This window comes from Nerophis lumbriciformis, linkage group LG20 (assembly GCF_033978685.3).
Source record: "Nerophis lumbriciformis linkage group LG20, RoL_Nlum_v2.1, whole genome shotgun sequence".
Lineage (NCBI taxonomy): Eukaryota > Metazoa > Chordata > Actinopteri > Syngnathiformes > Syngnathidae > Nerophis > Nerophis lumbriciformis.
The window spans coordinates 24077058-24094860 of NC_084567.2; the positions used below are offsets into that span (position 1 = coordinate 24077058).

Consider the following 17803-nt stretch of genomic DNA (forward strand, 5'->3'; position numbering starts at 1 on the left):
ACCACATCAGGAGGTAGTCCAACTCTGTTTGGAATTTGATCTTTTCAATTGTGACTGCAGTTCAAATGGCAATGCAACCTGGTTGCGACTTTTATGTCATTTTTTGTTCGAGCAACTTCAGTTTCACTGTTGCAGTTCTCTTTTTCCTTATCCTGCAGTTGTTTTTCCATCCTCTGCCCTTTTTTTCTACACAACAACCACGGTACAAACCCATAACATGCAGATCTGTGACCACCATGTTTTTTCGTGACATAGCGATAAAATAAAAACGGTAAATGGGTTATACTTGTATAGCACTTTTCTACCTTAAGCGCTTTGACACCATTTCCTCATTCACCCATTCACACACACATTCACACACTGATGGCGGGAGCTGCCATGCAAGGCCCTAACCACGACCCATCAGGAGCAAGGGTGAAGTGTCTTGCTCAAGGACACAACGGACGTGACGGGGTTGGTAGAAGGTGAGGATTGTACCAGGAACCCTCAGGTTGCTGGCACGGCCACTCTCCCAACTGCGCCACGCCGTCCCCAAATCCCCAAAGTTCATTTATAAGTTCATCCGGTCAACTTCCTTCGTTTTCATTTTATCAAACTGTGCATGCAAAGTGACATTGAGGCCCCATTGAGGCCACATTGGGTCTCCTGTGCAGGTTTATACTGAAAATCTGATAAAGATCACATTTTACTTGTAAACAAAACAGTCAGCTGAAAAGAAATTACATTTTGACGGACCGTGGTATGGCAAATTTTGAAATTAGTCGCTGATATATGGAGTCAAAAAACTGTTTTGGGATGTAGAATGAGTGGCTGCTGGCCTGCGTTAAATAGGTGGCCGCTGTAGACTAGACTGACCATACGTCCTCTTTTCCCCGGACATGTCCTCTTTTGCGGGGCTGTCGGGCTGTCCGGGCGGAGTTTCTTAAATACCTCAAATGATCAAATCATTTTGAGTTAGGGTTGCGTGTATTTTCAATGTACGTTCAGGGTTAAGAAGGGGTTAAAAACAAAACAAATTGTGAAAGTGTGCGCACGCAGGAGCATTCGTGAGGGAGGGGCAGAGACAGAGAGAGCGAGAGAGTTATGATAAATGTGCATGCGTCGCCAGGCTCTGCTCTTTATGGATAGATTTATCAGATTTAATTTTTTATTATCTATAGCAGGGGTGTCAAAAGTGTGCCCCAGAGGCCATTTGCGGCCCACAGCTAATGTTTTAAAGGCCCACGGCACATTCTAAAAAATACTATTAAAATAAACAAAAACATAAAAAAAGTGAAATAAAAAAGCTTAAAGGTGAAATGCAATTTAGAAAAAGTTGCAATGTTGACTAATAAAACAAAGCTGTTATTTTTTCTTTCAAACTGTCATTGGTCAAAACATAATATTGAATCAAAATCAATGTTATTATGAATTATTGACCTATCCAAGGTTCCGATTACTTCACATCAAATATTCCACTTTGAAAAATATTTTCGGTGGAAGATTTTGCATATTTTGTGTGTTTGCCATTAAAAACATACTTTTGTTTGACAAAAAAGGGCGGAAAACAAACAAACAAAAAACAACATAAAACAAACTAAAACATTTTGAAATGAGGGATAGATCTGAAGTTGATGTAGACTCCAGAGATTTAAGCGTTAAATATAAAATGCATGTACCGGTATGCCCTGGCACACCATTATCATCATTTCATGACCGAAGCAAAACACTTTTTACACTTTTATACTGAAATACACCTACAACTTATTAAATAAAAACATAGAAAAAAATACCAGCAGTGGTAAAGTTCAGATCCATGAAGGAGTGAATGAATGTTTATAACTGAATACATTTACATATGTATACAATTTTTTTGATTTTTTTTAATGAATTAAGTAACGTTTATGACAACCTTTTTCCAAAACACAAAATAGAATGTGAGATATAACAGGATAATGCATACGTTTATAAAAAAAAAATTCAAAACGCTTACAAAAAAGTGGGACCCCAAAAATTGACTGTGGGACCCCATTATGAAAATTCCTAGCGCCAACACTCTTGACAACAGAGGAGAAAAAATGCTTTATTTAAATAAATATATGATTTATAAAGCAAGTTCGAGTATCATTGGCAGATTTTCACCTAGTCCCGGCCTTGGTGTGCTGCCCGCCTTGGCACGCATATATGTGTCCTCTTTTTGGGATTTCAGAATATGGTCAGTCTACTGTACACAAGGTATATCCATCCATCCATTTCCACAGCTTGTCCTTTTTGGGGTCGTATATACCACTACCGGTACTTATTTCTGCGAGAATTTTTTTAGGCCGCTATCAGCAAGTGACCGCCATAGACAGGTGCATGGACACTAACACAGGTTTGACTGTATGCAACAGGTCGATATAATAAAGCGACATGCGGGCCAAAAAAAGACTCCCAGACCTGACTTTGGACACTCCTAGTGCACTGTAGTCATTTCCAGCATGGACCCCAATAAGACTGTAAGAAAATGATCAAAGTTAACACATGTACTAATGTTAATTGGGTATGTCATCTTGTTCTGTCACAGCTAATGTTTAACATTTGTAAGGGGAGGTTCATTACACAATGTTTAATTGTATAAGTGTACCTACTGTTACTTTCAGCCAGCTACCTAAAGACAGACATACTACTGTTAATCATTTTATATTCCGTTTATAAACAATAATGGTTTGGGTAGTTCAAAAGTATTACTATTATTGACATACAAGACTTATCTCATAAGGAACACATGACTATTGCTAAGGACTAGCAGGCTAACAAGACTATGAATCACGGTTCACATATTTATTTATTCTCAATATTAATATATCAATAAGTATGCAAAATTGTCACTTACAGTTATTGTCCCAAATGGCTTAAATATCGTGTAAAAGTGCTTCACAGTGACGCTCAGAGATCACCTATCCGGACATGTTGGTCACACTTTACGGCAGAAAAGTCGCGTCGTGATAGGCCAGTGAAATGAGGGTACGTTCAAAGTTCAGAAGAAAAATAGTATTTTTCAATGTTTTCACTTGCCGTAGTTCAGTTTATTTCGATACATAAAAGCTTTATATAAAGTGAGATTTTTATTTTTATTGTCGGTGATGTAATTCGTTTCTTTATTGTTATTACTTTAAGTACTCACGTTAGAACGAACTATTACGTCTACTCTACAGTATATTTCAAAATAAAATCCATACTTTTACTGCAATACGTTTCCAATGAGCTTTGACGCTACTAATTGCTTCTCGTTTTGTGGCAACAAGAAGCACTGCGATACTACTAACCAATCAATTTTAAAAAAAGTAGACGAAAATGGAATTAGGATTGTTCTCTTTGCGACAATAAACAACGTAGCGCGCGTCAACAGCGAAGAGACGTGATTGGTCGGTTTATTCATTATATCATTTCCTGTATGAAAACCCTTACTTTTTCTTTCCTGAAAAGAACCACTTTCAAACCCGCTAAAAACAAGTTGAGGAGGGTCTCAGCGAAGAAGTTTGTAAAAATGAACCACTTTTCCTCGCCCCTTTCAAGATTGCCAAATATCCTTACATATACCTTAAGGTATATGTACTGTACTGTGCAATCTACTAATAAAAGTCTCAATCAATCAATCAATCAATCCAGTTTATGAAGGGAAATAGCCAAAAAAAAACAGGACTGGATGTGAGCAAGTGTCAAGCAGTGTGGTGACACCCTTTGTGTGGTGTTCGGGTCTGTGGGACCCGTTTTCATTTTTTATTAAAAGAAAAATGATACAATTAATTAATTTTTCAAGCGGAGACTAACTGACTTTGGCTCATTTTCTGTGAAGAACATATATCAGAGTATATATTTAATGACCACACACCATACACCCCCCCTACACATTTCTATTACATATAAGATGTCCGGGTCCACTGGACCCGGGGCTAATAGAAGTGTGTAAATTGATGTTCTGTGTACCACACACACACACACACACACACACACTCACACACTCTCACACACACACACACACACACACACACACACACACACACACACACACACACACACACACACACACACACAGCATGCCTAGACAGGAGGAGGTTAGAGTGTAGGTACACAGAACATCAGAGGGTCAAATGTGCGAGAAAATGAGAGCAGACAGTGTTGACAAACAATGTTGCAACCTTGTCTGGGAACCGCAGGTGCAGAAACACAAAAGAAGAATCCCTGTGGGATGCAGAAACTGGCAGAGAAATTTTCCGTGCAACGTTCATATTGTTGTTACTCAGCCAGCGTTTGTGGGTCTGATGGACCCGTTGCATTTTGTGGCTTTTACTGCCTCACAATCAAACACTTATTTGTTGAAATACTGAACAGATGTTTATTGGGATAAGGTATCAGATGTTTATTGGGATAAGGTAAACATCTGTTCAGTATTTTAACATAAAAGTGTTTGATTGTGAGGCATTAAAAGCCACAAAATGCAACGGGTCTATCAGACCAACAAACGCTGGCTGAGTAACAACAATATGAACATTACACAAGGGTTAAACACATGGAGGACACTGACTCCAACTATGGAATCCAAGTAAAACAACCATTTGTACTATTTGTATTCAAACATTTATGTAGTGTAAGGCGATAACATGGTTGAAATGTATTTAATTAAACTTTGATTGTACTACTTTTTACACTCTCAATAAAGCCCCCATTAGATACAGACTGTGAATGTTATTTCCATGCACAAAAAAATAATCTGATCTTTTCTTTTACCAAACAGCCACCACCACCGTACCAGACTTTGTCCAGCTCACCCGAAGCAGAACATTCATCTGACGAACCCAGCCCCAAATCCCCTCGCCCCCCGCTGCTGACTTGTCTCCACTCAAGATGATCTCCTGCTGGCCCTACTATGGACTGGACTCTCACACTATTAACTAGATCCACTCAACGTCCATTGCACCGATCGCCCAGGTAGGGGGTCTCCACATCTGCAATCCCCTCCAAGGTTTCTCATTGTATCCCATTGGGTTGAGTTTTTTCTTGCCCTGATGTGGATGTGGTATCTGAGCCGAGGATGTCGTTGTGGCTTGTGCAGCCCTCTGAGATACTTGTGATTTAGGGCTATATAAATAAACTTTGATTGATTGATTGATTGATATTTAATGTTCGAACTGAGAAACTTCTTCTTTTTTTTTTTTTGCAAATAATCATTAACTTAGAATTTAATGGCAGCAACACATTGCAAAAAAGTTGGCACAGGGGCATATTTACCACTGTGTTACATGGCCTTTCCTTTTAACAACACTCAGTAACGTTTGGGAACTGAGGAGACCAATTTTTATAGCTTTTCAGGTGGAATAATTTCCCATTCTTGCTTGATGTACAGCTTAAGTTGTACATCAGGTTGTGGTATTTTAGGCTTCATATTGCGCCACACATTTTCAATGGGAGACAGGTCTGGACTACAGGCAGGCCATTCTAGTACACGCACTCTTTAACTATGAAGCCACGCTGTTGTAACACGTGGAAATAAGCAGGGGCGTCCATGATAACATTGCTTGGATGGCAACATATGTTGCTCCAAACCCTGTATGTACCTTTCAGCATTAATGACGACTTCACAGATGTGTAAGTTACCCATGCCTTGGGCTTTAATACACCCCCATACCATCACAGACGCTGGCTTTTGAATCCGGATGGTTCTTTTGCTCTTTGGTCCGGAGGACACGACGTACACAGTTTCCAAAAACAATTTGAAATGTGGACTCATCAGACCACAGAACACTTTTACAATTTGCATCAGTCCATCTTAGATGAGCTCAGGCCCAGCGAAGCCGACAGCGTTTCTGGGTGTTGTTGATAAATGGCTTTCGCTTTGCATAGTAGAGTTTTAACTTGCACTTACAGATGTAGTGACAAACTGTAGTTACTGACAGTGGTTTTCTGATGTGTTCCTGAGCCCATGTGGTGATATCCTTTACACACTGGTGCCTGAGGGATCCAAAGTCCGTAATATCATCGCTTACGTGCAGTGATTTCTCCATATTCTCTGAACCTTTTGATGATAAATGGTGAAATCCCTAAACTCCTTACAATAGCTCGTTAATAAATGTTGTTCTTAAACTGTTCGACAATTTTCTCACGCATTTGTTCACAAAGTGGTGACCCTCGCCCCATCCTTGTTTGTGAATGACTGAGCATTTCATGGAAGATGCTTTTATACCCAATCATGGCACCCACCTGTTCCCAATTAGCCTGTTCACCTGTGGGATGCTCCAAGTATGCGTTTGATGAGCATTCCTCAACTTACTCAGTCTTTTTTGCCACTTGTGCCAGCTTTTTTGAAACATGAAACAGGCATCAAATTTCAAACGAGCTAAAATTTGCTAAAAATTACAAAGTTTTCCAGTTCGAACGTTAAATATCTTGTCTTTGCAGTCTATTCAATTGAATATAGGTTGAAAAGGATTTGCAAATCATTGTGCCAACTTCACTGGTAATCCAAGTGCACTTTGTGAATAATGAATATGTTGTTTGCAGTGATGTGTGATTTGAATTTAAAAAAACAAACTTGCACCAGAAGCTAAAACCCTGCCTCAATGTCACTGCTAGTCTCTGAGCCACACCAGTCGGCATATTGTGTGTGGATTGGTTGAAAATCAATGGTACCAAACATTGGAAAGGACATGTCTAGTGCGGACGCTTCAGCGTAATGGAGCCCTACATTATTTTAAAATTCATCAAGTAGCAGCTGTATTTTGTAATTTATAGTGACCTGTGGCTAAATTATAGGGATGTAACGAATAATTTTAACGGCTCGATTTAGAATGTGTGGTTGCCGATACAATTCAACGAATAAATTATTATTTTAGAATGATCTGAAATGATTTAGTGAGTCCAAATCCATTCAGTAAAAAACAAAAAAAATCAACTAGTGTGACTGTGATATTCTAAATAGTGGATACTGGACACTGCATGTGAAGTTTCATATATTCTTGTTATTTCTTGTAAGGGGATTAGATATAAAAGAATTATGGATACAAAAAGCAAGTAAACAATTAATAGCCAATGCATTCACATCTAACTTGAGTAACGTGCAACCACAACAACTTAGGTTGAATGAACAAGAAGAAACATTTTCTCACTCACTTGTTTTAATGCTACACTCAAAATGGTTGACCATTGTGCAAAATAAGCTACGAAGAAGAAAAAACCCAGCAATTGTTGGTATTTTTGTGCATGTTCATATACAAATAAATGTTAAACTGTTTTTTTTAAAACATTTACCAGTCGATAATGGTAACTGTGAAGTTGTTCTATATTTTTGTTCATACATGCTTGAGTCTCATTTGCAAGTATAAATTAATTTAAGTTAGTTCTTACTAGTCAAGAAGTAGTCTTTGCTATTAAGTTGAACCCTACAAAGTGTTAATACTGTAAGTATTGTACTTATTACATACTAGCTATTTGATTGTATAAATTGAGTTTGTCCTTGCTAGTCAAGAAGTAGTCTTTGCTATTAAGTTGAATGTGTCAGTTTTGTCTTTTGTTGAACCCTACAAAGTGTTAATACTGTGAGCCTTGTAGTTATTACATACTAGCTATTTGATTGTATACATTAATTTCAGAGTGTCTTTGCTAGTATTTGCTATTAAGTTTAATGTGCCAGTTTTGTCTTTTGTTGAACCCTACAAAGTGTTAATACTGTAAGTATTGTACATATTACATACTAGCGATTTGATAGTATATATTAATTTCAGTTTGTCCTTGCTGGTCAAGAAGTAGTCTTTGCTATTAGATTGAACCCTACAAAGTGTTAATACTGTAAGTATTGTACTTATACATACTAGCTATTTGATTGTATAAATTAATTTCAGTTTGTCCTTGCTAGTCAAGAAGTAGTCTTTGCCATTAAGTTGAATGTGTCAGTTTTGTCTTTTGTTGAACCCTACAAAGTGTTAATACGGTGAGTCTTGTAGTTATTACATATTAGCTAATTGATTGTGTAAATTAATTTCAGTTTGTCCTTGCTAGTTTTTGCTATTAAGTTTAATGTGCCAGTTTTGTCTTTTGTTGAACCCTACAAAGTGTTAATACTGTAAGTATTGTACTTATTACATACTAGCTATTTGGTTGTATAAATTCATTTCAGTTTGTCCTTGCTAGTCAAGAAGTAGTATTTGCTATTAAGTTGAATGTGCCAGTTTTGTATTTTGTTGAACCCTACAAAGTGTTAATACTGTAAGTATTGTACTTATGACATACTAGCTATTTGATTGTATACATTAATTTCAGTTTGTCCTTGCTAGTTTTTGCTATTAAGTTGAATGTGCCGGTTTTGTCTTTTGTTGAACCCTACAAAGTGTTAATACTGTAAGTATTGTACTTATTACATACTAGCTATTTGGTTGTATAAATTCATTTCAGTTTGTCCTTGCTAGTCAAGAAGTAGTATTTGCTATTCAGTTGAATGTGCTAGTTTTGTCTTTTGTTGAACCCTACAAAGTGTTAATACTGTAAGTATTGCACTTATTACATACTAGCTATTTGATTGTATAAATTAATTTCAGTTAGTCCTAGATGGTCAAGAAGTAGTCTTTGCTATTAAGTTGAATGTGCCAGTTTGGTCTTTTGTTGAACCCTCCAAATTGTTAATACTGTGAGCCTTGTAGTTATTACATACTAGCTATTTGATTGTATAAATTAATTTGTTTGTCCTTGCTAGTTTTTGCTATTAAGTTGAATGTGCCAGTTGTGTCTTTTGTTGAACCCTACAAAGTGTTAATACTGTAAGTATTGTACTTATTACATACTAGCTATTTGATTGTATACATTAATTTCAGTTTGTCTTTGCTAGTATTTGCTATTAAGTTGAATGTGCCAGTTTTGTCTTTTGTTGAACACTACAAAGTGTTAATACTGTAAGTATTGTACATATTACATACTAGCTATTTGATAGTATATATTAATTTCAGTTTGTCCTTGCTAGTCAAGAAGTAGTCTTTGCTATTAAGTTGAACCCTACAAAGTGTTAATACTGTAAGTATTGTACTTATACATATTAGCTATTTGATTGTATAAATTAATTTCAGTTTGTCCTTGCTAGTCAAGAAGTAGTCTTTGCTATTAAGTTGAACCCTACAAAGTGTTAATACTGTAAGTATTGTACTTATACATACTAGCTATTTGATTGTATAAATTAATTTCAGTTTGTCCTTGCTAGTCAAGAAGTAGTCTTTGCTATTAAGTTGAATGTGTCAGTTTTGTCTTTTGTTGAACCCTACATAGTGTTAATACGGTGAGTCTTGTAGTTATTACATATTAGCTAATTGATTGTGTAAATTAATTTCAGTTTGTCCTTGCTAGTTTTTGCTATTAAGTTTAATGTGCCAGTTTTGTCTTTTGTTGAACCCTACAAAGTGTTAATACTGTAAGTATTGTACTTATTACATACTAGCTATTTGGTTGTATAAATTCATTTCAGTTTGTCCTTGCTAGTCAAGAAGTAGTATTTGCTAGTAAGTTGAATGTGCCAGTTTTGTCTTTTGTTGAACCCTACAAAGTGTTAATACTGTAAGTATCGTACTTATTACATACTAGCTATTTGATTGTATAAATTAATTTCAGTTAGTCCTAGATGGTCAAGAAGTAGTCTTTGCTATTAAGGTGAATGTGCCAGTTTGGTCTTTTGTTGAACCCTCCAAATTGTTAATACTGTGAGCCTTGTAGTTATTACATACTAGCTATTTGATTGTATAAATTAATTTGTTTGTCCTTGCTAGTTTTTGCTATTAAGTTGAATGTGCCAGTTGTGTCTTTTGTTGAACCCTACAAAGTGTTAATACTGCAAGTATTGTACTTATTACATACTAGCTATTTGGTTGTATAAATTAATTTCAGTTTGTTCTCGCTAGTCAAGAAGTAGTCTTTGCTATTAAGTTGAATGTGCCAGTTTGGTCTTTTGTTGAACCCTAAAAAGTGTTAATACTGTAAGTATTGTGCTTATTACATACTAGCTATTTGATTGTAACATACATCTTAGTTGTAGTTTTGATTACCAAATTTGGAGGTATTCAAATCAGCATGTAAAATTGCTAAAGCTAATCAGTAGCATGTACTGTAAATGGAATATCCAAGCAGATTTTGAAAATACTTTTCAAAAATTAAGTCTTACATTTGATTTCTAATATTTGTTAGCATGAAAAATTGCAACATTACGTAGAGGCAGTCCGCTCCAAATTGGCCTGGCCGCAACGTGCTTGAGCCAGTGCCCAGCCTGCAATGAATGTGATGTCACGTGCAGCAAACGTATCATGACATGGTACCATTTGATGTTACGTGAACTGGTACCCGCTAGTACCGTTGGAATTTAGTCGATACATACAGCATATAAAGTACCAAATATTTTTGAGCACATTTTCATAAAAACAAACATGCATAGTATGAGATAACTATTGCATAGCAGTTATTACTCAAACCACACTGCATTTATAGTCTGTAAGAAAACTCCACAAGCCAAGCTGTCTATATATTTAATTTGTGTTACCCGTATATTTTTCAGTATACATTTCCAAAGTAGGAGTGTATTTCCCATGCAACATGAATATTTACACTGAAACAAGATGGTGATGTGTGTTTTATATTTAACTTAAATATCAGGTGTTGACTATATAAGAGCACTTGAGAGAATAGAACTGCATTAGTGATGGTCAAAAAAGGGGGGTTAGACACTATAAATACACCGATACATGAGTGATCAAACAAAACAAAAGGACAAAAGTTATTATCCAGCAAAGCTTGTTGATAATATATATAATAATATATATTTTTGTCTAGGAGGAGACTACATACACTTAAGCACTTAACAGCAGTCATCTTAAAAGCCATCGTTAATCATTTTCAAACGCCTGCTTAAGTATCACATATATATGATTAATGAATAATAGCAATTATTGACTCAGAAATTTTTTGCAGTAGGATATAAGAACAGTTAATATAGGTCAATAAGTCACCTTTTCCAAATAGATTTAAAGAATCGCGATTACAAGCTGATAAAGTGCATTAAAAAAGTCCCAAATTGTGTACATTAGTCAATTTAAAATACTGCATTCCCTTATAGTAGCATTAGAGCTAAATTCACACCGAAACTCATACAGATGGAAGAAAAGGTCAAAACAGGTCCATTTTAAACCCTAATATTGAGTTATGTCATTTTAAAATTACATGAAATATTCTCAGGGCTTTTAATCGATTGCAACTGGACTGTGCAGTTTGTCTTAAAAGATGTTTCGCCTCACATCTGAGCAGGTTTCATCACTTCATGCTCATTAGGGCTGCGAATCTTTGGGTGTCCCACGATTCGATTCAATATTGATTCTTGGGGTCACGATTCCATTCAAAATCGATTTTTTTTTTCGATTCAACGCGATTCTCGATTCAAAAACGATATTTTCCCGATTCAAAAGGATTCTCTATTAATTCAATACATAGGATTTCAACAGGATCTACGCCAGTCTGCTGACATGCAAGCAGAGTAGTAGATTTTTGTAAAAAGCTTTTATTATTGTAAAGGACAATGTTTTATCAACTGATTGCAATAATGTAAATTTGTTTTAACTATTAATTGAACCAAAAATATGACCTATTTTATCTTTGTGAAAATATTGGACACAGTGTGTTGTCAAGATTATGAGATGCGATGCAAGTGTAAGCCACTGTGACACTATTGTTCTTTTTTTTTTTTATATACATGTCTAATGATAATGTCAATGAGGGATTTTTAATCACTGCTATGTTGAAATTGTAACTAATATTGATACTGTTGTTGATAATATTCATTTTTGTTTCACTACTTTTGGATTGTTCTGTGTCGTGTTTGTGACTCCTCTTAATTGCTCTGTTTATTGCAGTTCTGAGTGTTGCTGGGTCGGCAGGTTTGGTTTTGGAATGGATTGCATTGTTATGGTATTGCTGTGCATTGTTTTGTTGGATTGATTAATAAAAAAAGAAGAAAAAAATAGAAATAAAAAAAAACATTTTTTTAAATTGATTTTTTTAAAATGAGAATCGATTCTGAATCGCACAACGTGAGAATCGCGATTCGAATTCGAATCGATTTTTTCCCACACCCCTAATGCTCATAGATTTAGATTGTCAGATCTAGTCTAGATGATGGTGCCAAAGTTCCAACTGTTTATACGCTTAACACAGTGTTTTTCAACCTTTTCTGAACAAAGGCATATTTTTTTCAATGAAAAAATCCTGAGGCACACAACCAGTAGAAATCGTTGAAAAATTAAACTCAGCAGCCGATATTGACAATTAAAAAGTCGTTGTCACAATTGTTGGATATGAATTCAAATCATAACCAACCATGGATCACTATAGCTCTTGTCTCAAGGTAGGTGTACTGTTGCGACCCGTCACATCACGCCGTGACTTAAACTGGTGTTTTCCTGTGTGTTGTGTTTAAGTTCTTGTCTTGCGCTCCTATTTTGGTGGCTTTCCCTGTTTTGTTGGTATTTTCCTGTAGCAGTTTCATGTCTTCCTTGAACATTCACCGCACCTGCTTTGTTTTCACAATCTAATAATAGAAAAGCGCAATATAAAATCTAATCCATTATTATTATTATTATTAATCTGTGGACGCCGTCTGCTCCACACACTGTAAGTCTTTGCTGTCGTCCAGCATTCTGTTTTAGTTTACTTTGCAGCCAGTTCAGTTTTAGTTTCGTTTTGCATAGCCATCCCTTAGCTTCAATGCCTTTTCTTAGCGGCATTTTGTTTATTTTTGGTTTACGCTAGAGATGTCCGATAATGGCTTTTTTGCCGATATCCGATATTGTCCAACTCTTAATTACCGATTCCAATATCAACCGATACCGATACATACAGTCGTGGAATTAACACATTATTATGCCTAATTTTGTTGTGATGCCCCGCTGGATGCATTAAACAATGTCAATCAACTCAAGTTATGGAAAAAAATGTCAACATGGCACTGCCATATTTATTATTGAAGTCACAAAGTGCATTATTTTTTTTAACATGCCTCAAAACAGCAGCTTGGAATTTGGGACATGCTCTCCCTGAGAGAGCATGATGAGGTTGAGGTGGGGGGCGGGGGAGGGTAAGGGGTATAGGGGGGTGTATATCGTAGCGTCGCGGAAGAGTTAGTGCTGCAAGGGGTTCTGGGTATTTGTACTGTTGTGTTTATGTTGTGTTGCGGTGCCTTTAAGGTTTATTGGCGCTCTGTACCTCTCATAAGTCCATGTACACAGCGGCGTTTTAAAAAGTCATACATTTTAATTTTTGAAACTGATACCGATTATTTTGAAACTGATACCGATAATTTCCGATATTACATTTTAAAGCATTTATCGGCCGATAATATCGGCAGTCCGATATTATCGGATATCCCTAGTTTAAGCGTTAGATACCTTTTTACCTGCACGCTGCCTACCGCATATTGTGATCACGACAAACCATGTTCCCGACATCTACAAAGCGATTACCTACCTACTGCCACCTACTGATATGGAAGAATGTTACACGGTTACTCTGCAGAGCTCTAGACAGCACAGACACTCAACGTCACATTATTTGCGTAATATAACTACTGGTTTGCAAAAAATGTTTTTAACCCAATTAGGTGAAACTACATAATCTCCTACGGCACACCAGACTGTATTTCACGGCACAATAGTGTGCCGTGGCACAGTGCTTGAAAAACGCCGCTCTAACAAGAAGAGGGTGTGCACAGGATAGGATGGTTTTGCCTTTGTGAAATTTGTGGGGAAAAAATATGGTGAAAAAACAGTTCGTGGAGGAACAAGAACAAAGTGCATGAGGAAGGAAACAAATGACAGACGTAATACCAATGTCATTCTGTATGTATCAGGTCAATCTGAGAAACTATTTTTTAACCAATACAACGTTCCAGTACACTTCCAACCAGGCAACATTCTGAGACAATGGCCAGACCAGACACCCCACACAATTGTGTGGGGTGTATGCACTAATTTATATATTGGGGACATTACAAGCACGATAGGGTTGCACGATTATTTCTTGAATTGATACATTTTTCAATTAATGTGTCAATTTTATTTCCAACTGTTTTTGGTAAAGTGGTACAACAGATTTTATGGATTAATTCCCCCAAAATAGACCAACAATTTTCTTGTATAGTATGTAGAAAACTTCAAATGCATGTTGTTTGGTACGGGATACAAAAGTAAATCACTTAAAGAGCCGTTTTACTTCTTTCACCAATCTAAAGAATTGTCCATTAATGCCTTTTTAACTGCTGAGGCATTGCAGCGGTGCTGCTGTAAAAAGTAATTTCTCAATTTGCAGATTTACAGAGCGCTTCAAAAGGCTTGTTTTCCTTAGTGGCATCTAGGGGGGTTCTGATTTAGGGTTTTATGTTGACAATTCCAATACCAATCATTAGGGATGGGTACCGCATCTGGTACTTGTTTGGCACCAACCGAATCACGGCGGTCGTACGGGGCACTTATTCACACAAAATCCAATGGTGCCATGTTACGGTACCTGGGTTGCGCGTGACGTCACGCCCAGGTGGTTTTGCCTTTTTGCACTTACGCACTTGGCAATCAATCCAGCAGCACTGAGAGCAGTCTCAGCCAAACCACCTCTAGGTAATGTTGCAATTTTTAATGCCAATAAAGAAATGTCATGAAAAAACCCCTTCATCGTAAGAAAGCCTCCACTTTTCAAAAAATGTGCTAGCGTGATACTAATATACATTGGCTTTGCTATTGACATGCTACTGATTAGCATTAACACTTTTACATGGCGATTTCAACACCTCCAAACTTGTCAATGAAAACTACAACTAAAATGCACGTTACAATCAAACAGCTGGTGCGTAAAAAGTACAATACTTACATTATTAACACTTTTTAGGGCACAAAAAAAGACCAGACAGCAAAGACTGAACTGACTTGCCAACACACCATAAATTATACACTATTGCCATCTAACATCTTGGACTTGCAACTGTAATTGAAACTTAGGAATGTCATCATTAAACAAGATAAAACAACCGTACAGCAGTTACTATAATCAGTTGCAATAAATGTTGCAATAAAAAATTAGATTTTATTATCAAAAATTATTAATATTTATTAACACACACTTAAGTACAGAAAATTGGTACCGTTGAGTACTAGTATCGTTTGCCAGGTACTGGGAATTGGTACCCATCCTTACTGATCCATCATAAGTGAGTTAAGCCAATACGATCATATGTATTAACTGTACATTTTATGACTTATTTGTGGTAAGTGTTATTGACTTTTATGTTCTGAAAAAAAAACTAAATCACTTTACTGTTTGGGAAGTGAACTATAGTAGTGGGTCGTACCATAGATTTGGGCATCGATCCAACACGTTGTAGTTACAGGGGCAATATTGGTCATTTTATTCACAATTATAATCAACAGAAAAACACAGGAAGGCAGTGCAACAATCAACACAATATTTAAACTATTTCATTTCTAAAAGACAATTTTAGCCTCCAACAAAAAACAGGAGATTCAGTAGGAACTTTCTGGTTCAAAGTGTCCTCCTTGTGCCTTTCATACAACTAAATGGAATAACATGGTTTTTTTTCACCACAATAGAGCAAAACCATCCTTGTCTGAGCACGCCCTTCTCTGGTTAGAGCAGGGGTTGGCAACACACGGCGGCTCTTTAGCGCTGCCCGAGTGGCTACCTGGAGCTTTTTCAAAAATGTACGAAAATGGAAAAAGTTTGTTTTAATATGGTTTCTGTAGGAGGACAAACATGACTCAAACCTTTTGAATTGTTAGAAATCCCACTGTTTATATTAAACATGGTTCACCGATCAGAGTATTTGGCGAGCGCCGTTTTGTCCTATTAATTTCCGCGGTCCTTGAACTCACCATTTGTTTACTCTCTCAGACGCTGCCACAGAAAGACGTGTTTTATGCCACTCTTTTGTCTCATCTTGTCCACCAAACGTTTTATGCTGTGCGTGAACGCACAAAAGGTGAGCTTTGTTGATGTTATGGACTTGTGTGGAGTGCTAATCAGACATATTTGGTCACTGCATGACTGCAAGCTAACCCATGCTAACATGCTATGTGGGCTAGAACCATGATGCCTTGTTTGAGCTCATTTAATTTCCTTTACTTATGTCCTCTGTGTATTTAATTTATATTTGCATGTCTCATGGCACATTATCTGTATGTAATATTGGCTGCATTTCTGATAGTTGTTTTTTGTGCCATGTTGTTCCAGACCACAGCAAACGTTACTCAGCTTGCAAAGATTGTAATAAATCCATGTGTTTCCTTTAACTTGGACACAAACATCTATACCTTCGGCCATTCTAAGACAGTCATTTCCAGGAATTATTTCACCCTCTGATAAGTTTTACTTATGTTTTCCAATGTTGTAAAAATGTGTAGAATAAATATTACATTTGAACATTTCTGTCAACAAAGATTTGCAACACATAGTCAGGCTAATATAACTAACTGATGACACGTTTATGCCCACAGTCACAGCACACCTGTTCAAAAGCCACTGGAGGAGGTGCGTCAGGCAGCAATGCCCAGCAGGAATTCCATCACCTGTATCTTGATATAGACACTTACATCATGCGTTGCCTTTATTATAACACTTATTTAAGGCTTTTCATTTTTTGCGGCTCCAGACAGATTTGTTTTTTTTTATTTGTGGTCCAATATGGCTCTTTCAACGACCCCTGGGTTAGAGGATACATAGTTGGGGCTTTGACACCAGCCTTAAGACTAGATCTGACCAATCTAAGTCTATTAGAATGAACTGATGAAGCCTGCCGGATGAGAGTCGAAACGACTTTTAAGACAAACTAAACAGTCCAGTTGCTGTCGATTGAAACCCCTGAGAATACAATGACCGGGATGAATGAGAACATCCATAGACACAACATTGAATACTCACATTTTCATGATTTAACAAACCAACGAAATGCTGAAATGTTTTGCAAAAGTGCAGTGAAGTCCGTTTAAGTCAGTCCTGTATATGTCGACAAACACTTGTGTCCATGTGAGTCTGTGGGGGTGTGGACATAAATATCATAGAAATATTTTTGGTTAGTACAGGAAAACTGCCTCAAGCACGTGTACACAGCAGCATGGCAGTCATGCACAACTAATAAAAGCGGGTTCTAACTGTGGTAGAGGCGTATGCGCTGGGCTAAGGCGCTTCGACACAGAGGGCAGTTCTGCATGGCGCCGCTGCACACCTGACAACAGCAAACATGGCCGCATGGCAAAAAGATGACCTGAGCCTGGAGAGGAAGAGAAAAAAAACATCTCTCATTTGTCCAGCTTTATACAGTTGTGTTCAGAAGTTTACATACATTCATCATTAATTAAATTAAACTGTGATTATGCTGCGGGTCCCTAAAGTCTGGACATATACAGTGGTACCTCAACTTACAAGTACCTTAACTTACGAGTGTTTTCAGATACGAGTAGCTTTAAGTTGCGAGCCACCTTGAGTTACGAGTATTTTTTACCATGAGTTAAAGTAGTATTTGTCACAGGGCCAATAAATAGTTGCTGTTCTTGCTTTCTTATACACAAGAAACAAACGTAAGTTTTAATTCAACAGTTGAAGTGCGCGTGAGCGCCTCCAATCATTAGAACTAAGAAAAAAGAGGAAGCGGAAGACTAAATCAGATTAAAAGACCGTTAAAATATGTCAGGTAACTTGTTTTAGGTTTGCCGCTTGATTTTTTTGTCCAATAACCCTCAGAATCTTTTACGATTGCTGTGTTGCAAGA

The 17803-nt window shown here is 36.9% G+C and overlaps 2 protein-coding genes across 5 annotated transcripts in view; both read right to left on the minus strand.

The window, feature by feature from the left end:
* Positions 1-2984, minus strand: part of ndor1 (NADPH dependent diflavin oxidoreductase 1) — a 44790-nt gene extending 41806 nt beyond the window's left edge. Inside the window, exons 1-3 of one of the 3 annotated variants that reach the window (XM_061980613.1) lie at positions 2855-2984; positions 2419-2475; positions 856-930 (exon numbers count right to left, since the gene is read on the minus strand). In XM_061980613.1, the coding sequence (XP_061836597.1) occupies positions 856-880 (25 nt within the window). In that variant the 5' untranslated portion in view covers positions 881-930; positions 2419-2475; positions 2855-2984. The remainder of the gene's footprint in view (positions 1-855; positions 931-2418; positions 2476-2854) is intronic. The other 2 variants (XM_061980614.1, XM_061980615.2) reach the window with 2 other exon arrangements.
* A 12095-nt stretch (positions 2985-15079) lies between these two features.
* lrsam1 (leucine rich repeat and sterile alpha motif containing 1) overlaps positions 15080-17803 on the minus strand; it is a 51260-nt gene continuing 48536 nt past the window's right edge. For both annotated transcript variants that reach the window (XM_061980618.1, XM_061980617.1), the window contains one exon: positions 15080-17305. In XM_061980618.1, coding sequence (XP_061836602.1) covers positions 17183-17305 — 123 coding nt within the window. In that variant the 3' untranslated portion in view covers positions 15080-17182. The remainder of the gene's footprint in view (positions 17306-17803) is intronic.